This window comes from Myiozetetes cayanensis, unplaced genomic scaffold, assembly GCF_022539395.1.
Source record: "Myiozetetes cayanensis isolate MyiCay16 unplaced genomic scaffold, myiCay2020 scf36, whole genome shotgun sequence".
Taxonomy (NCBI): domain Eukaryota; kingdom Metazoa; phylum Chordata; class Aves; order Passeriformes; family Tyrannidae; genus Myiozetetes; species Myiozetetes cayanensis.
In genome coordinates, this window is record NW_026087588.1 from 221497 (window position 1) to 241962 (window position 20466).

Genomic DNA, 20466 nt, shown 5'->3' on the forward strand with positions numbered 1-20466 from the left:
GTATCACCCAAATGAAGGAGGGAATTGTGGGTGACTGACTTGTGGAGAACAATAAGCAAACCCCATAACAATAGTGACTTGGTGGGTTTTGTTCTGAGATCCCAAGGACCTTAAAATTGTTGGGGAATATTCATTCTCAGGTGCTTGTGAATCCAAACCAGAAATAGATCCTTGTTTATTTGCTGGGTGTTTCTGAAAAATAGCAGATAGTTTAAAAAAAAAACAACACCCAAACAAACAAAATCCCACACACAGTTGCAAAGAGCTGGTGGGTCTAACAGACACTGTTATAAAATGTTTGTACAGCACTGGGTATTCCAGTGTTCAGCAACAGATAAGAAACACTCTGGCTTAGAACAAGGAATTCCTCTGCACCAGTAAAGACACAAATTGTACTGCACTGCTCCAGGTCCTAAGACTGATAATGCAGAGGCCTTTATTTGGCCCCTCCAAAAAAAGTGACTTGCAAAAAACACACCCAAATGAAAAAGCAAGAATTGGCTTCTTCATATGTGGATGTGAATATGAATGAAAGGGCCATCACAGCCACTTCCATAGCCTGTAAAAATAGGGTGTCGTAGGCATGAACCTCTCGAAGCAAAAGTAACAACTCGCAGAGAGAGATGTTGATAACGTATTAGCAAACCCCTGGAATATCTTTCTAAAAGGCATGGCCACTCTGGAAAAATGTAAAACAACACAGAAGGTAAACAATGCTCTGCTGGGGAAGCCTGTGTTCATTCATGAATACAAAGTGAGGCCAAACCCATGGGCTGAGGGGTGCCTGTATGCTCTGCATCCCAAAGACACGGCTGGACCCCCCTTGGACATCTGGGGGTTACAAAACTAGAAGGACAATCCTAGGAGACAAAATGCAGGGCAGACTCAAAATCAAAGAGGCACAGACAAGTTAATTGCTGCAGCTTGTGCTACAGGAGAGATCCCTGCAGCTGTGTCTGTTGGGATGGTAACAAGGGGGAGCAGATAGCCAAGGATCACTTAACAAAGGCCCCCAGGCTTTGCACAGTCATGATAACCCTCCTCAGCTCCTCTGACTGCTTTTTGGTAACATTAAGTCTTGGTCTTTCTTGGAAGCTGTGGGGATGTTTGTTGTTCCTTTGTTCTATAGTTTTTGTGATTTCCTATTTATTAGTGTGTGATTTGTTTTGCTAATACATTAATAACATCAGCCCAGCAAACACTGTTGTTGCAACCCTTACAATCACTCTGCTCTTACCCTGCCTCTCTTTTCATCATATTCAAAATGCAGTGACACAGAAGGAAACCTACATCAAGTCAAACAAGCAAGCAATTAGAAACGAGCTTGCCATTGGCAGTTGTCTGAGGAGAAAATACCCCCCCTAACAAAACAACAACAAAACCCATCCTTTTCTTCACATCCAAGCTTTCAGAGGCAGTGTATCTACTGACCTGTATTTCCTTCTTTCAGTTGGTAATTTTCCCTTAAAGATGCAGCACTGTGGGAATGAGATACTTTAGGATGCACCACTCCCATACCAGAAGGATCTCAACACCTCCTGTTCTCTATAATACATTTACAAAGAACTATTCACTGAGATCTAAATGTTTATTCTGTTCAAGTGCTGTAGAGGAGAATCAAACCCATAAAACTATCACCCAAGGACTCAGGACATTAGTGCAGATATCTGTGTTTGGCAGAGCTCATAGGCTGTGTTCTGACCTAATATAAATTAAGTGTCTAGTTTTTCCCAAACACAGCCACTGGCAGACCATTGATAGGAACTGGGAAATGAAATAACATGCCTATTCTACCCTTGTTTTCCACTGAAAAGATAAAGGGGTGCTCTCGACAGTTTATTGTTTGTTTCAGGGCTTGTTCAAAGTTAAGCAAACACCACTGTCTGGGAAGGGAGGCGAGCAAAGGGAACACTGGCTCCACAAGGCTTTTAGGAGCAGGGAGCAGCAATAGTGGCCACTGCAGCAGGGCAGGTGAGCCAGGAAGGCAAGAGCGAGGCAGAGGTAGTGCACAGGACCTGAGCAAGGAGAGCAGAGCAGGTCCAGTAGCAGCAGGGCTGTGCCTTGATCACCAGCATCCACAGCAGCCAGCAGGTCCAGGGCCAAGGCAGGCAGCCAGCAGGCAGGCACACGTGGCTCAGGAAAAGGCAAGGTCTGGTGCCTCAAAGCAGCTCCTGAGGCCCAGTAGAGAGAGCCCAGGTGAAACCTCTCCCTACTTGGCTCTGTCCCAGCAGGCTGATCAGGTCACAGAGCTGCAGCACGAGGGGCTCAGCCAACCCCTGGGGCAGGGCCCGGGGAGGCACTCCAGCCCCTCACAGAGGGTCCAAACCCAGCTGAGGTCCTAACCCAGGCTCTCTGGACAGCAGGACTAGTTCTCCAGGATAGTGATGCTGATAGACTGGAGAAAATTTGATCAACAGAGGCAGAAAATATTACATCTCATTCTTGGATGGCACTGTTAGAAATGTGGACCCTGAGATGGAGGGTCGAAAAGTGAAATTCAGCAGATCAGCCAGGAATAGTGGGGAAAAAAACCCACTGTGGGCTTCCTCTGGTCAAAAGGGTATGACCTGACCTAGGCAGTCTTGCTACTCTTACAATTTCATATTCAATTATTACCATAATTTCCAAGAGTAAGATTTACTTGCAGTTCTAGAGTTTATGTTAGCTGTCTTGGCAGAACTGTAGTTTACTTAGGTGGAATCCAAACCTCCTTATGAGCTCCATCAGAACAGTGCAGGGTAATGCTGTGGATGGGGACATGGAGGTGGTCCTGGAACACTACTGATGGCAACTGCTTGTGCACAATACCCCAAAGGAGCATATCCCAGAAGTTAAACAGGACTGGTAAAACTCTTTGTGTGCAAGTCAGCTCCTTGCATAAGAGCCAGAGTTGGGAGGGGTTGAGATGAGCGTTCAGGACACTGTGTTTGGAGTTTGGCAGAGGATGTGATACAGGGAGGTGTATATGAGAATGTGGACTTGGTGGGAATTTGCTTGGATGTTATTTCAGTCCTGTTGGCTTGGCTCAGCACAGGAGGTGTTTCTGGCAGTGAGCTGAAGAAGGAACTGGGCATTTTACAAGCAATATAACAGTAGGGTGAGAATGAAGATGGTGTGCCTGGGAGTGAAGTCAAGTTAGGGATGGAGCAAGTCGTTGTGGTCCAGGGATGGCTACTGAGTGTTTGCTGGGAGAGCACGAGGGTGTTGTAGGTCTGCTGGGAGAGGCACCGAGGCAGCACATGCGCTGTGTGGAACAGTGTCAGATGGGGAATGAGCTGTACAGCCTGATGGGCACCACAAGTGCTAAATGGGTATCTGGAGTCAAGACCCAGATTCCTGTATTTTGCTCATTTTGAGCTGGGCTGGAAAGCCTGGGGGCTTCATGAGGAGAACAAGGAGCTAAAAGGTACAGGTGGAACTCCTTGATTAGTTCAGTGGACAACTCTGAGTGAACACTGCGAGGGCCAAGTGGGGAAAAGAAGCTGTGTCAGGCAGTTACCCAAAAGGCCGAGCAGACAAGGAGGGAAGGGGCTGCCTGACGGTGCTTGCAGTGTGGCAGCACAGGACCTGGAGATCTGTGGGACGGCCTTGGTGCTTACAGAGGACGTACAAGTAGTTCCCGCCATAACCCCCCTACCTGCCCTGAGCCTGTGCGTGGACTGCTGTGCTGTACGTGGGGGTTTCAACGAGAACACCCGGGACAGATCCACGGTGCCGCGTGTGGGAGGCCGGCGGTGAGCACGGGGCGCGCCCACCGCACGGAGCCAGCGCTCCTGACATCGCCCGGGCCCGCTCCCCGTGTGAGGGCTGCCCGCGGTACCGCCGGGCCCGGCCGCGGCTCCGGCGCGGCCCGAGGACAGAGGCGGGGCCGCCCCTCAGCCCCGGCGGGGAGCGCTCGCCATGACAGGGGCGGGACCGGCCCGGCCGGCGGCAGGGGGAGAGGAGGGGCAGCGTGTGGGTCCCCGGTTGAAGCGCTTCCTGAGCCCATGACGGTGTGGGAGGCTGTGGCTGAGGCCGTGAGCCCCTGGCTCAGGGTGTCTGAGGCGCTGCCGGGGCCGACAGCGCTCGCTCAGCCGGTCCCTCACGGTGTCTGAGGTGGCGCTCCCCCCCCGTGCGCGCTCCCTCCCCCCGTGCGCGCTCCCTCCCCCCGTGCGCGCTCCCCGTGCGCGCTCCCAGCCCCGCGCGGCGGGCGCGCGCAGCCCGTGTCCCGCGGCGGGGCGCGGGCGCCGCTGGGGGCGCTGGCGCAGCCCCCGTTGCGGGCGCGGGCGGCGCATGCGCGCAGCGGGCGCGGCGATGGCCCCGCAGTGACGGGCGGACTAACGGCGCCAGCGGAGCGGCCCGGCCCGGCCCTGCCCCGGCCCCGCCGGGGGATGCGGCCGCGCTGAGCCCGCGCACAGCCCCGCCGCCCCCGCCAGCGCGGCCCTGCCGCCGCCCCGCGCCCGCCCGCGGTTCGTGCCTGCGGCCGCCGCCATGCCGGGCCGCCGCTGAGGGAGGCGCCGACAGCAGCAGGGCCCGCGGTGCGGGCATGGCCCGCCCGCAGCTGCAGTAGCGCGGCCGCCGCCGCCCGCGCCGAGGCGCCGCTCGCAGCGAGGCCCCGCGGGGGGCGGAGGAGGAGCCGGCGCGGCCCCTCCGCGCTGCCGCCGCTGCCGCGCGGCCCCGGGCGGCCCGGACCAAGGTGACACCCGGGCGGCCCCCGCCCCGGGGCCACCCGCGCCCGCCGCCCGCGCGGACCTTCTTCTCAGCGCGGAGCCGGCGGCGAGCGAGCGGCGGCGATGAACCCCGTGAATGCCACTGCTCTCTACGTGTCCGCGAGCCGCCTGGTGCTCAACTACGACCCGGGGGACCCCCAGTCCTTTTCCGAGATTAACAAGCTCCTGCCCTACTTCAGGCAGTCCCTCTCCTGCTGCGTGTGCGGTGAGGATCTTTCTTTTGTTCCTGCACAATGAGGCTGCCCGGGGCTCCCGCACGGCCCTGGGCCGGGCCGGGCTGTGCCGGGCCGTGCCGGGGCCGGGCCGGCCTGGCCTCGCCCCGGCCCGGGGCAGCTCCAGGGAAAGTTTCCCGGCCCCGCCGGGGGGGCGGCTCGGGAAGGTGCAGTGGGAAGAGTGTCGGGATAATCCCGCCCCCGGCGCGGGGCAGGGCGGGCACGGGGCTGTGGGAGCTCCCCAAAACACGGCGCTGTGCTGCGGGCACCGCTCCGGGGTGCGGGAGCGAGCGGCTGTCGGAACACCCTGCTGGAGTGGCTGTTGGAATACCCCGCCATGGTGGATTTAATCGCTTTAAAAAAGCCACGACTAAGAGCTAGCGTGGTAAAAGATACTCCAAACAATCCCCAGACCATGGAGGTAGGGAAAGAGGAACTGCTAACTTTCCCCCTCCTCCCCCTTGAAATGTAAACAAAAAGTAATTCCGATTGAAAGCCAGGAATTTGTGACGGACATAAATAATAATTGATTTTTTTATGTGCCTATATGCCCTCTGATAATAATCACAGTAAAAAGCAAACGGGCTGAAGGTCTGCTGGGCTTTTCCGACTCCCATCCCCCCAAAAAGAGCGTTCCGTGGGCAAAGGCAGCGTCGGGAATTCCGGTGTTCCGGGCTGGGGAGCGCTGGGAAGGAACCGCGTCCTGCTGTGTCTGTGGAGTGGGGGCACGTGGTCGTTCGGGAGGAAGCCCTGGGATAAGCTGTCAGCCCTTCTTGAACTTCCCTTTGCAGCTTCGGTCGGTGTCAGGGGAGGGCTCGGAGCTCTTGGACTCCTCGGTTGATTAATTTGTTAATTCTCTTTTTTTCCCTGCGGTGGTTTTGAGTCTCGGCCCTGTGTGTGTTCGTGTTTTGCTGCCCGTGTTTGTCATTGCTGCCGTGTGTGCTCACACTCGGCTTGAGTTGAATCACTCGGGTTTACAAAGTGAAATATTGTATTTGTTTTCAGGAGGAGGGTTTCAGCTGTCGAGGCTGCTAAGCCAGTGTTGGATGCTTCCTATCCTTCCTATCCCTCCTCTCCTCCAGCTATTGGCTCCTCCCACTTAAAGTCTTAGAAAATAGGGATCTGTTTGTAGTGGGAAGGAGGGAACCCGTTCCCAGGATCTCTGCAGCGTCACTTCCTGGAGTAATTTGAGGTGTTTTTTCCTCCTGGAGCCCTGATGTCAGTAGTGATGCACCTCTGCTCTTTATTTCTTATTGCCTTAGCCTGGTTCATTCAGCCCTGACTGCTTTTTCACCGTAAGTCCTTTCTGCTTTGGGTCAATCACCAGAGTGCTTTTGCCTAAAAATATGCAAATATTGTTCTGATTTATTTTAGTAAGGTGTTTACACAGGGACTGTGTGTTTCAATTGCTGTGCTATCTGGCCTCTCCACTTTAAGCCTGGTCTTCTGAGATGTGTTCTTTGTTCTGCTTGCCTTGACTTCTTCCCTTCTTGGCCTTTTGCAATGCTGGTTTTACACCCTGTGCTATTGAAATCGTCTATCTTTAATTTGTCCCTGCCCAAATTCCTGAGTATTTTTTCCTCCTCTTCAGCTTTTTTTCTTTCTTGGCTTTTCTCTCACTCTGAGTTTGGTAGAGCAAACCACGCTTTTTAGTTTGTTTTCTTCTCTTACTTTGTGCCTCCGTGGATATTCCTACTTACAGACTATCCTTGATGGTCCCCCTTTCTTCCTTCATCCTTTATTTCCATTGAATCTCAAAATTATTCCTTTGGTTTATGTTTTCCCTACTGTGTCCAGCTTTCGGATTACTGGAGCTGCTGCTTAGTTCAGTGTTTAGCCTGAGTGATTACCCAGCCTTATCTCTGCCTCTGGGCTCCTGTTTGTGCGGCCTCAGGAAATTCCATGCTCTTTGTGAAGCCCTGCAGTAAAAGAGTTTGTGTCCTGCAGTTCCTCAGGTGTCTTTCTGGACCCTGCAGGCAGCACTGCCCACTCTGGGGTTCCCCAGCACCCACAAACGTGCAGCTCACGCTGCTAAAGCCACATCCACCTTCTTTGTCTTGTTTGCTTGATGTGTTCCTTTCCTCCCACTTCTGTTGGTGCCTCCTTCGCTCTTGATCCCTCTGACATCTCTGGGGTATTTTTAAAATGCTCTTTTTCTCTTGTGTACTTCAGTGCTAAGAGCTTCTGCATGTTTAAAGTCACTGAAACTCTACCAACTGTCAGAACCTTTTTAATGTGGGTGTTTTAAAAGTACTGAAGTAAAGATTGCATTGAGAGATCACAACAGTGGGTGCTATGACCACCCAAAACTTTACAGTGTGTGTGGGGAGTTTGTTTGTTTGTGGTTTTGGGTTTTTTTAAATTTAAATTCATAAAAGGTTGTCAGATGCTCTCTCCTTTCTACCCTATTTGTCTGTTTGGGCCATGAGATCTGAGTGCCTGGCTCTGGGTTCCTGTGCACAGGACTCTGGGGTCTGGTACTTCCCTTGCACAGACCTCAGCAGATGCTGTCTGGACTGTAAAGGTGTAAAAACTGTGCTTTGTCAGATAAATGCTGCCTGAATTATCAGTGGTGGTTAAAGTCTCAAGTGTTGGAGTTGCAGGAATTCCCTTGGGAAGTCACTCCCCAGGAGTGCTCCCTGTGCCGTTCCCTCAGCGTGTGATCTCTGTGCATCCTGTAGTGCTTTGTTAGGCTGTCGGTCTGAATTCCACGCTCAGCATTGTCCCTTTAATTTTAGGGAGCAGTTTTTAGGGGAAGTGAGTGCCAGCTCTACAAACCAGCTGACATTTCTGGGCTTCCCCCGTGCTCCCAGTCTATTTCCTTGTGGTCCCATAGTGTTTTGCACAGCTCACAGAGCAGGGTGGCAGAAGCTTTAGGGCCCACGTTAATGATAACATTCTAAGCACAGCTCTGGTTTCAGGCTCGGATTGGCACACGAGGAGTTGAGCAGGAGAAGGCCAAAATGCAAACACAGTGTGTCACTGCAGTCACCGGGGCTGCTGGGGGCGGTTCAGGGCTCCTCCTGCCTCGTGGGTGAAGGTTCAGTTCTGCTCTGGCCGTGTATGTGTTTCTAGGACTTAAGTGTGATCATGTGACCGTTTCCTGGACAGCGCTGGAGGTGATACATCATCCTTTTACAGGGATGTATAGGACAGTATTTCCTAGAGCTTTTACAACTTAAAAATAACTGCTCCCGAGTGTGCATTAGCCAGAGGGGCTGTACCTTGTGTGGTTGGAAGATGTGAAATGCAAGTTCCACTCTCTGGAATACAGTGATTATTATTAAGTTGCATATTAACCCCACGTTTAATTTAAAAATAGTTTAGTACAATTTATGCAGCAAACTTGTATGTTTTAAAAGTCCTGCCTGTTGGGATAAAATTCTCCTAACAGTGCCTTTCTCAGGTTCAAATCCCAGGTCGGTCACTGCAGGTCAGTCAGAGGTTCAGCTGCTTTTCAGCAATAACAACCCTCTCTGAAACTCAGTTGAAATGTTTGCAGGAGACACAATTCCAGTCTGATCAGTTTAGCGTTTTCTCCACGGAAAACCTCACCCTGGACCCCCTGACAGATACATTTAAAAGGGGTGTGAAAGATTATTAGTGCAGATTCAGGGTGGGAAAGTGCCAGGAACGTGGCAGGGCTGTGGGACAGCACTCCATGCCCCACCAGGAACCCGGCTGTGAAACACAGGATGAGAACACAGTTCTTGTCTTACACATCCTGTAATCCAAGGAAGGGGATGTGAGACAACACGTGGCTTTAGGGAGATTAGGGGTGGGGAGGAACAAAGCAAGCCCATGAGAGCCCTGCCTGGTGCCTCCTGCGGCCTCCCCGGGTGTTCTGAGGTGGCTCCTGATGGTTCCAGTCAGGGGGTTGGAGGCTCAGTGGTGCAGTAGCATTGTGGAAGCAACTCCCAGGCATGGGAATGCCATGGGTTGCCAACAAATCCAATAAAACCTGCTGTTTGTTCCCCTGTGTAAAGAGTAGCGTAGGGATATTTCCCTCCTGCTCTTGTGTAAATGTAACAAGGCTATTTTTGAGAGGTTTATCCTGCCAATATAGGTTGAATGGAGTGTGTAATATAATAACATGTTATAATCAATTATACTTACCAGTGGAATTATGGGGCCCATTCTGCTGGCTGGGTTTGAAATTCCCCCATGTAGTCGTGTAAAATTCTCTGTCTTTGTGCCGATTTGTCCATGTGAAGGCTCCTCCTCTTCTTCCTCCCCCCTCTCCGAGGTGCTGTGTCCCTCACACCCACCGAAACAGACTGAAACTTCCTAGAAAATTCAATTTCCTGGCACAGAGATGGAAGGAGGGAGAAGAAACTAATTCCCACTGTAATAAAACTTAATTATATGCATGGTACTGGATTTTCTGTTTGGGACATGAGCACGGCTGAGTTAAACCTAGAGTCTCAAAGTGAAGAAGTGTATATAAGTTTTGTGATGGAAGAGGTCAACCTAGAACTCTCCTTCCTTGTCCGTTCTCCCTGGATTAAGGAGAGTGAGGGCTGATTCACAATCAGAATTGCCTTTTACATTTGAGAAGTGATCTGGCTCCAGGTGGTTTTTTTAGGTATTTTTTCACTGACATTTTCTTCTTTCCTCCATTTTCAATGATGAAAATACTGTCCAGGTATCACCTTATGGTAGTTTTAAAAAGTATGTTATTTTCCCCTTAAAAATTACATGAGTAGTTGCCAAAATACTTTCAAATTTGTGAAGAATGTGCAGAATAACCAGAATCACTGAAACAGCCATCGGGGCCTGGGGGCCTGGGTGCCTCTCAAATACCTCCTGCTGCAAGTGTTCCTTTTCTTCTTCTTCTGGAGAAGTAGTTATCTGTCAGATGTCCACTCACATCTCTGAGTACACCAGTTTTTGGCCAGGACCATGTGGGATGATTTCCCTTTCCCTCAAAATGTCCCCACTCCAACTCCCTGTTTCCCTTTCCTGTTTTTAAATCCTGTGTGTGACTCTGGGGGGCAGTGCCTTGTCAGGGTTGTGTGCATTGCACTGCAGAAGTGTTGATAACGTCAACTGCTCCCCGTTGGACTGGCCGTGGTTTCCACGCTACAAATACTGCTCTGTCTCAGAAGGAAATGGAGGAGTAGGAGGAGAAGTGGCTCTGGTTTCCCCCGTGGCTGATTGGCAGTGGTTTTCAGGGAGGTCTCAGTGTTCGCTCTGATGGGATTGGAGATGACTGTTCCTGTTGAGGCTCTGGAGGTGATGGATGAGCTCTGCTGGTCCCTGGAGATATGGATTAAACCATTGCTTTCCAGAGTGGTTGAAAAGGAGTTAGTGTGGCCAAGAGGCACCTTTATGGGATATCTGAGTTGTCCAGGTCTGTGGGCACAGGGCACTCAAACACACCTTCCTCTGGGTTTGTTTGCTTTACCATCTCACCATTTGCAGATTAGGTTGTCTAAATACGAAGTGAGCGTTCCTGGATGTTCCACTGGAGCTGGTTGTGAGGCCAGAAAACGTTCTGTGAGTGCAGGAACTGAGTGGAGAGCTGGTGCCCAACACAGCCTTCCTCGAGCACGGTGCTTGTTGGACAGCACAGATTTCCCTGCTCCTGCCAGGAGTGACTGAAGTCCCTCAGTAGTTTGTAATTCTGTGTGTGCTCAGGGCTGGCTCCTTCTCAGGGGCCTTGGGGAGCACAGCTGACTCCAGGAGTGCCCCGCTAACCTTGTGCAAGCACTTCTGTTTGAGGGGGAAAAATGGCTTTCAGTACTATTTGGTTTGCACAGAGAATGTGATCGACTCAATCTGTAACTTTCAAAGCAGATTTTAACTCTTAGAAGTGTTTCTGCTGTATGGAAACACATTAATCTTGCACCCAGAGGAGAGATGTTCACTTTGCTATTTGAAACTTCTAAAAATATAGCAACCTTGACTTTTGAAAAACATCAGTATGTGAAAATTTTACTCTGAATGGTAAAAATGATGAATTTACCTTTTTTTTTTTTTTTTCCTCCCCCCAACCTCAAAGTTTGAACTTTACCACCTAGTCTGTTAAAAATACATTTAGAATTCTTCCAGTCAGGTATTTTGTAAACACAAAGACTTTCAAATAGAAATACAACTTTGACATAGGACTTAGTGAATATGTTCTGTTGTTTCTTATGCAGGGTATGGACCCTGAGAAGAAGGCAGTCCCTTCTGCACTTCAAATGCAATTTGGTGTCATATTTTTTTTTCCTTGAAGTTTAGCTAAAGAGATTGACTGTAATTCTCCAAATATGCAGAAAAATAGTCTGTCTTCTGATCATGGTTAATTTGGGTTCCCATGGTGTTCCGGCAAAAATAATGCAGTTTTTATTTCTCCAAAGAGTTACACAATCATTAATTCATTAGTCACGACCATCCCTATATGAGGGTAATACTTTCTGAAGTTCATTTTTCCTAGTTGTTTGTTGATGCAGGATGCTCAGGAATATTCAGCAGCCAGCAAAATGTTTTCTCTAATGAAATTCTGAAATAAGTATTTTTAGTTGGTTGTGGGGGGGTGTTAATGCTTTTTTTTTGTGTCCCACATTTCCATTTTGCCCCACGGGAATCTGTCAGTGGTTGTGACTGTCTTTGGTCAGATTCCATTAGCACTGTTGTGGGAGTTGTGGTGATCTGAGGGCAAGGTGGTGTGTTCAGGAAGACACTGTCCTTGTGTTCCCAGGTGAACTCTCTCTCTCTCTTCCTCAAAAAGGGCCGTGTGTGGGGAGGCTCGGGGATGTTTTTATTTTAGTTTTATTTTTTGGCTGAATGAAACTATTTCTGTCTGCAAACCCTTGTCTCAAATCCCCTGAAGGGATAATATTTGCAGTGTTGTCATTGTGGACTCCCCTTGCTTCCACTCGTGTTTCAGCCATGGGTTCAGAGCTTTGCCTTGGGAATACTGGGAATGTGTGTGTTTATGTCCATCAGCCAAGAGTGTGGTCGTTGCTGGCGCTGGGGTGTTTTGGGAACGAACACTGCAGTGGGGGGGATCCCTGATCCCAGGTGACAGGGCACCTCTGCCAGGGGATCCAGGCGGGGCCGGTGTGCTGAGAGGGGCTGCCGAACATTGTCCTGCCTGGAGCGGTTGGGCAGGGCAGGGTAGGGTAGGGCAGGCACGGGCTGGGCAGTCTGAGTCCCGGGGCAGTGTTGGTGAAGTCCATTGGCCCCACCAGGTACAGCCCGCGGGGCAGGGCTGGGGTCTGGGCATGGAGACCTTTCCCTGCTGTGCCATCCCTGGCAGTTATCCCTTGCTCTGCCCTCTGGGAGCTGTGTATGTAGTTCCCTTCTCTAGGAAGGATGCAGATCCCCGATCCCCCCCCCCCCCCCCCCCGATCAGCCAGATCTTCCACGTTTATTTTCTCCCTCTGCAGATGGCTGACAGACCTTTTCATTGCTCATCATATGCCTGCCTGTCTGTCGGCAGGAGCTCTGCAAACAGTGCTCGGGGGTTTACCCAGCCCGGGAGATGCTGTGCTTTGGGAGGGGGTTTCCTTTTGCATGCTTGGCTTTGAAGCCTCATTGAGCTGCTTGTTCTTCAGTGGGCTCCAGCTGATCGTTCCTGAGGTAACCACAATTGATACACTTTTTTCTGTATAACTTCATGAAATTAAGATTTAATAATAAGATTCTTAAGATTTGAAGTTGGTTAAAAAGGCAGGATAATTATGTTTCAGTAGCATTTCCAGGGACCCTACATGAGTTATTTGTGTTCAGCCCCTTTTCTGCCTTTGCTGCTCCCAGGTGAGAATGGCAGGAGGTGACTGTTCCAAGCCCTTCTTCCCAGTGAAGTTCATCCGTTTGCTGGCTATAGACACCTCACAGTTGCTGTGATTCCCAGTCCCTCTCCTCCCTTCGATCCCACAGGGTTTTTTGCGGGTTCTTCCCCTGTCCCTGCAGCTGTGAAGAGATGCTCATTAAGGAACTACAAAAGGAAGTATTGCTTGTGCTTGAAGTGACCTCCCTGCCTGTGCAGCCTGCCCAGGACTCGGATGTTTCCTCAACCCTCTGGAAGTTGGGTAGTTAAGAGCTGGTGTGGAGGGAAAGTCTCTCATTGGAGGCTTGGTAAGAATGTGATTGTGCTTTGGGTGTATCAATTACAGGCCCTGCAAAAGAGGGAATAGGCAGGGCAAGCTTTAGTAACACCGAGCCACGGAGGGCAGGGCAGTGGAGGCCCAAAGAGTAACTGTGGAGGATCTCACAGGGGTGAGTGGCTGCTCAGGAAAATGGCAAATTAAATTTACCTTAGAGAAAGGTTGAATTATAAATGTGAAAAATGATCACATTCTCAGGGCCCACCATTTTTCTCTCTTACAGATCTATAAAAATTTTTCAGTTTATAGAGAGGGGTGGCACTGATGGGCACCCGGCAGAGGTGAAGTCTTGGCCTTGCAGTGGAAAGCTGCAGGGGCAGCTCAGGGCTGCGTCTGTGGGACTGTGCCGCTCACTCGGTACCACTCCTGGGGATCAGGAGAATGCAACTCCATTTGATGGCAGTTGGCACTTCATGGCTGACTTTCCTTTTTTTAACTTGCCGATACTAAAGCTGAGGAGGGTGGTGGTGCCACAGAATCCGGAAACGACAGAAACTTTGGAGAATGAATATTCAGTGAGCTCTGAGCTCCAACTGAAACTCTTCCCCCAGCCCAGGCATTGCCGATGTCTCTCCCGTGTAGGTTGCCTGGCATTTACTGAGAGGAGCACTCGCTCTGTTCTCCCCTCAGCGAGAGCAGGGGAAGTGTTTTGTCTTGTTGGTCTGTCTGGTTTTCCCTCTGAGCTTCTGGAAATTTAAATTTTGCTGTACTCTCTTTTAGCTTTCCTCCTCACTTGGGAGTTCCAGCCAAGTGTATTTTGGGAGAAATAAAACGCACAGTTGGCGATGCCTTTTTAAAAATCTAATTAGGAGTTAAAATGGTATCTGGTTTGTTTGGCGCCATCTCTGCAGTGTTTTAGTTCTGTAAAGCATCAGAACTCAGCCTTATCATCCTGAGGAGCAAAGGGGGGCCCAAGAGCACACCCAGCTGCTTTGTCATTAATTAATTGGGTATTAATTAGCTGTTAATGCTGGTGGCTTTTGGCCATGGAAGCTCTGGCTCTGGAGTGCCAGAGCATTAAAGGAAGAAATGTTTGGAGTGTTAAACACTTGTCCTGCTGAAGAGGCTCCAGCTCCAGGGAGGCCGCACCAGTGTTGGTGAAGTGTTGGCTTTGTCCTCCCCGTGGGAATTAGAGACTCCCAAAATCAAATCCCTCCGAGGACCATGGTGGCCTCCTCTGCCTCTGTATCGTGTGGTTTCAAGATAACTGATAACAAAAATGGGAATTCCCACCATGGGTTGTACCCTGAGTCTCCAAGTTCTGCCTGTTGGCTTTAAATCTCCACGGCTTGACTCGAGGTGTGTCTTCTGTCTTCTCATGATGTGTCTGCTCACCCTGTCCTGGCAGGTCTCATTGGTGACACTGTCTGTGCCACCTCCTAGCTTTCTAAACAGTTGTATTTTGCTCAATTTATGAAGAAAAAAAACCAACTATCTGAGGGCAGCTTCAGCACTGACTCTTGTGATTTGTGGCTCGAAAACCAGTTTACATCAAGCCACACTTCCCAAAAGACAGCTCAGGTGGGGGCTGGATCGGCCCTTTCCCAAAGAGAGATCAGGGAATGCAGGGAAAAGGTATCAGGCAAATGAGCAAGGAGAGAAAATATCTTCGTGTCTGTCATGTTTGTTTTTTTCTCTCTGTCAGTTTGATATATGCACTTTGCTTCCTCTTCCCAAATGGTTTAATTTTATTCATTTGCCTTAGCAGCATGTTTTCACTTTGGAAAATCTGGGTGGGAATTCCCTGATGGCTGTAACTCATCCAGCAGGGGCTCCTTCTGGGAGAAGGGGCTGATCAAAGCTGAGAATGTGCTGCTGGGAGAGGAGGGGAGCCCTGGTGCTGGGGATGGCAGAGATGCTTCTGCAATTTAATTTGGGAGATGGAATATCTTCCTGGCCTGGAGCTGGCTGGAAATAGCAGAGCAGTCTTGTCACTGGCTGGATATAGGAACTCCTTGGATTGTTTCTGTACAGAATTTTAGCTCTTTCCCATTTTATCCTTAGGTGATATTTAGGTTGTTTTAAGAAAAACCAAACCCACTCTTCCAGTTTTTTACAGTTTTGAGGATCTGTAGACAAAACCTTCCAGACTTTCCATGTTATCAGATGTATGTGGATTCCTTTAGCCACTGATTTGTAGTAGTTTTTTATTCTTAGCAGTAAGATTTCAGTGAAAATCCTTTCATTCTGATGGCTTCACTAAACACTAAATGAAAAGTAACACAGAGTCTGCTGTGTCTTCTCCTTCGGGGTGGATTTCCATCATTTTCGCATCCCGTTTAGTCTCCCTCTACTCCATTGCCATTTGTTTTTCCTAATTCCATTAAAATCTCTGCAGTAACTTGTCATGGGAGTTTATAGTCGCACTTTTGGCAAAGTACTAGAAATCTGGTGTGCTCCCAAAGTTTCCGTGGACAGAACTGAAGGGGACAAGGGGGTTGGTGGTGTTGGAGCTGAGAGTGTTTGTAAAGGCTGCAGCACACAGCCAGTGATGGTGGGATGGGTTTCTTATTTAGCCTTTTAAAAGCAGATGGGCAGCTGTGAGGTTTGTACAGGCTGTCACTGGGATGGGATGTTTTCTGGTGACCGTCTGAACTTTCTGAGGCGATTTTTTTTGACAGTACAGAAAATTAATCCTCTGCTGTCCAGGAAACTGCCTTGAGTCCATTGTAATCTCCCTCTTTCTTTTTCCCTTAGGAAATTTGCTACAAGACCCTATTGCTCCCACCAACTCCACATGCCAGCATTATGTCTGCAAAACCTGTAAAGGCAAGAAGATGATGATGAAACCGTCGTGTAGCTGGTGCAAGGACTATGAGCAGTTTGAGGAGAACAAGCAGCTGAGCATCCTGGTGAACTGCTACAAGAAGCTGTGCGAGTACATCACGCAGACCCCCCTGGCTCGGGACATCATCCAGGCCGTGGATTGCTCAGCAGACCTGCTGGCCCTGCTCAAGGATGGGTCCCCCCTGCACGAGGACGCGGAGAAAGCTTCCGACGCAACCCTGGCTCTGTGTCTGACGCATTCCCCGGTCCCCTCCACCTCGGAGCTGCCCAGCGACCCCCCGTCGGGGTTCCCCTCCGTCCCCGAGGGCACGCACAACGTGGACGGCCGGGGCTCCGGCATCAACGGGCTGCCCAGCTGTAACGGGCTGCCGGTGGAGAAGCTGGGGGTGGGCCTGCCATCCCCGGAGCACGCCAGCGCCATCGACGTCTGCGGCGCCGGCAGCTACATCAAGACGGAGGAGCTGCCCGGCAGCCTGCAGCCCGTGTGCGACCCCGTGTCGGGCAGCGACCTGTGCCCCGCGGCCATTGACATCTGCGGCTTCAGCGAGGACATGAAGCCGGGCGGGTCGCTGCTGCTCAGCGTGGAGGAGGTGCTGCGCAGCCTGGAGACCGTGTCTGGCACCGAGGTCTGCGACTCGGGCCTGCAGCCCAGCCTGGAGGCAAACATGGCCAATGGCCCCTTCCTGCAGCTCTCCCCCCCTCCCCTCAGCCATAACATTTTCATGCCCACGGAGGCTTCTCCTCACGGCATCTCCTGCACGGCGGCCACGCCCAAGGTGGTGAAGTTGAACAGGAAACGGTCTCGCTCCGAAAGCGACAGCGAGAAGGTCCAACCTCTGCCCATCTCCAGCATCATCTGCGGCCCAACCCTGGGAGCGTCGGCTCCCGTGACGGTGAAACAGGAGAACAAAATGTCTCTGCAGCCCATTGCGACTGTACCCAACGGAGGCACCACCCCCAAAATCAGTAAAACTGTGCTCCTGTCTAACAAAAGCATGAAAAAGAACCTAGAACATGCCCCTAAGAAATCCCACCCGAAAGCCAAACCAGGGGTGCTGAAAACGAAAGATAAGGCAAAGGAGAAGGTTCCCAGCAGTAACGTTATGCCAGGAAGCCCGACAAAAACTGTGTATAAAAAGCCACAAGAAAAGAAAGGGTGTAAATGTGGTCGTGCCACCCAAAATCCAAGTGTTCTTACCTGCCGTGGCCAACGCTGCCCTTGCTACTCGAACCGCAAAGCCTGCCTTGACTGCATATGCCGTGGCTGCCAAAACTCCTACATGGCCAACGGGGAGAAGAAGCTGGAGGCGTTTGCAGTGCCAGAAAAGGCCTTGGAGCAGACCCGGCTGACTTTGGGCATTAACGTGACGAGCATTGCGGTGCGCAATGCCAGCACGAGCACCAGTGTAATCAATGTGACAGGGTCACCAGTAACGACGTTTTTAGCTGCCAGTACACACGATGAGAAAAGTTTGGATGAAGCTATAGACATGAGATATGACTGCTGAGTCTGTCTTTCTTTTCCCTGCCCTCCGTAGGGGAACTGCTACAGGTTTAAGGCAGCTATGGTTCTGTTTAACTTGCTGGAGCTCCTGCGTTTAGATCACTTGTATCAAGTGTTTTTCATTGCTATGTTCTGTGTATTAGTGTCTGGGAAATAGTTGCAGATAATGGAGGAGTTACCCTAAAACTGTTTTTAGTTCTTACAGCACCTCATAGTTTGAGATCGATTGCTGATGTAAATGATTTTATCACCAGATCTTTGACAGGAATATATTGACCTCATTGTACTTGCTCGTGCTTTGTGCTCAGTCAAAGCTTCGGCTCCAGTGTAGAGAAGTGGCATCCAGTTAGTGCATCCCAGTGGTGCTTGGCTGTGGTGTGGAAGACTGACTGTTGATGGGTTACAGTCACCATGACCGGGGAATGACCCAGTGCTCCTGTGGGAGAGGCAGGAGGACACAGTCTGGCAAGGGTAGGTACTGGCTGCCTGTGGGAACTGGGTATCTGCTCTAGGGAACAGCTCACAGTTAAAGACAGGATTAATAAATACATTATAAAGCTGACAGGCCCGAAGGCAGCAGCCAGGGGCAGGAGGGTCAGGCACGTACAGGGTCAGACCACTCGGATACACCGTCCTGGGAACAACATCCCCCTGGCACCTCCAGGGCCACGTCCCTGCTCAGTCACCCCTCTGTGCCAGCTGCCCTTGGGTGATGTTACTGCTGGGTTTGGCAGGGGGAGAACGGTGCCTGGGCCCAGCCAAGGCTCCACTTTTGGTAGCACCATCCTCTCCTTTTCCTCTCTCCCTTTTATTTCTTGAGTTCCTGCTGGTTTTACTGCTGTTGCTTCTAGAGAAGAGAAGGGAGTTTGTGGGTTACAGAGACACCCGTTGGCTGATTTTCCCCCCCTCAGTGCTGGGATACAGGGATTCCACAGCACTGGGGGGAGTTTGATCCAGTTTGTACCATAACAGCCCCTCCCTCTGAGGGGAGTTCTCCACTGACAGGCACCTTCCAGCCAGGGCAGAGGATTGATGGCTGTCCAAGGTCAAATATTCTGGGTGTTTGCTAAACACAATAAGCTATGTATAGCTCACTCCACCCCAAATCTCTCTCATTTTCTGCTAAAATGCTAAAAGTAGCTTTCGAAGGTCAGTGCTTTTCAACCATCCCGGGCCAAATGGCTCGAAAATGGAAACATAACACAAAATTGTCAAGAGCTTATCTGGAAAAGTGTTACAGTGAAAAAATTCCTGTCAGGAACTCAGTTTTACACAAAAATGGTTGATTCCAGCACAATCCCTGAGTAGGAGACCCAAGAGTTCAGCTGTGCAGTTACAAAAGTCAGATTGCTTTGGGAAGGCAGAAATCTCTCTGCAGTGCTACAGCACAACCTGAGGGTGGGCTGACTAGAACACGAGTGTCTCTGTCTGATCTCAGAGGCAGTTCCTGTTTAAGAGCATGTTCAGCAGTCTGTGGGTTGTCTGAGTTCCTGCCCTGCTCCCACCTTCCCTCCCCGCGGGTGGTGCTGGGGGCTTTGACTGGCACAAAGCACCGACAGTGGCGGTTCCTCAGCACCGTCAAGAGCAAACCCCTTTGGACACAAATGGCACCTCCTTTTGTTTTGTAGTGTACCATGGTGTCATTTTCTGTGAATGTGGTCAGAGCTTTTTGTTGGTTTTGGTTTGTTTCTCCCCCCGTCTTTTCTGTGGGGTGGGCAGGGTGGGGGGTTAAAGCCATAGGAAGAAAAATGTGATGTACGTGTCCAGTCTGTACTTTTTTGTTTTTGTTTTGCAAGAAGAGTTGAAAAATATTTTTGATAATGAGTAAATGGTGGAAAATGCTTCTTAGTATTCTTGTCTTTATTTGCCAACCCGAGTACCTAAGATCTGTGTTTTTTAGCCCTCCTGAGATTTAACGATGTCCTATTAAAATGTATTTAGTTAAACTTGTATGTGATTTTTGTGTTGACCCAGAAGGATCCTACCAGTTCCTAATTTGGTGGTTTGATCGTGACCTACTAATGTAAATCTGTTTATTAGTCCACTACGTGTAAGCGAAGCAGCCCCCGGAGCTGGGAGTGAACTGCACAGCATGGGTTGTTTGGGAATGCTTTTGCAGAGCTGTTAAGTTTTGCTGAGATTGTTGATGGTACATTTTTAGGACTTTCATTAAATTAAATACAAAGTACCTTTGCTCCAGAAATGTTGGGAGTATCTGGAATCTTTACTATCTCACTGCTGCATCCGATGTGGTACCAAAAGTTGGAGAATTTAGGTCGAGCGTGTTTCGGAGCTGTCAACAGGAGAGCCCTGATGGTTCATGTAAAACTGCAAATGGTAGATTCAGGTTGTTTCTAAAAACATTTCCTTTTATGCTGCCACATTCTTGAAATGTATATTAAAATTTCAAATTGATTTAATAAATGTTAGTTTTCTAATTCTATTTTGCAACTGCTGAGGGCATCAGTGTGGCATATGTTGAACTTATTGTCTAAGTACTGCTCTAAATACTACTTAGTCCAGTGATGACTAATTCTGTAATTGTTTAAATTAGGCTTGGCTCGCTTTGGTTTCATCGCCCTCCTGGCTAGCTGTTCCTGAGGAGCTGAGCAGTGGGAGGGCTCAGCTCGGTGCTGGCAGTAACTGCAGTGGTTCCAGGTGGAAAGTGCCCTGGTTGGGGCCCTTTCTCCCCCTGGTCCAAGAGCAGAGGGACACCTCAACCCCCATCCCCCGAGTAGTACCCTGCCCATCCCGGCCTGGGAAGCACTGGGGAACCACTGGTGGCAGTTCAGGGATCACTGGAGCTCCAGCTGGAATTCCCAGTGTTCCTCCTGAGGGACTGTGGATCTGGGGAACTGTTCTCAGCATTAGCACAGAGGAAGCTGCTCAGGGATTGCTTTTCATAGAGGGAAGTGTGTGATATTCCAGCTTTCTTCCCAGTCCTCTTGGAGATGGGGATTACGTTCCAAACTTCATTAAAAACACCATAATCTGTAGAGCTGTGCCAGAAAGAACAATCAGCAGTTCGAGGTCATGGGTAGTGGTACAAAATCCATGCTGTGACCAGCAAGGTCTGGCCATGGTCCTCCAAGGAATTGAAGTTCTCTCCTTTCCCCTGGGACTGGAGAGGTTCTTCCCACGTATCACACACAGTCCAT

General features: G+C 50.3%; 1 protein-coding gene across 1 annotated transcript; it reads left to right on the top strand.

The window, feature by feature from the left end:
- The first annotated feature begins 4647 nt into the window (after window positions 1-4647).
- MSL2 (MSL complex subunit 2) lies at window positions 4648-19759 on the top strand. Its single transcript, XM_050328106.1, has 2 exons — window positions 4648-4914; window positions 15715-19759. Exons 1-2 carry the CDS (start codon window positions 4773-4775, stop codon window positions 17310-17312), a joined length of 1740 nt encoding a protein of 579 aa, XP_050184063.1. The 5' UTR covers window positions 4648-4772; the 3' UTR covers window positions 17313-19759.
- The last annotated feature ends 707 nt before the right edge of the window (window positions 19760-20466 follow it).

Bases quoted from the DNA above. Each gene is read 5' to 3' on its own strand.
- MSL2 (XM_050328106.1), top strand. From the start codon at position 4,773: ATGAACCCCGTGAATGCCACTGCTCTCTACGTGTCCGCGAGCCGCCTG. The intron at 4,915-15,714 runs GTGAGGATCTTT...TTTTTCCCTTAG, and splicing joins CCTCTCCTGCTGCGTGTGCG to GAAATTTGCTACAAGACCCT.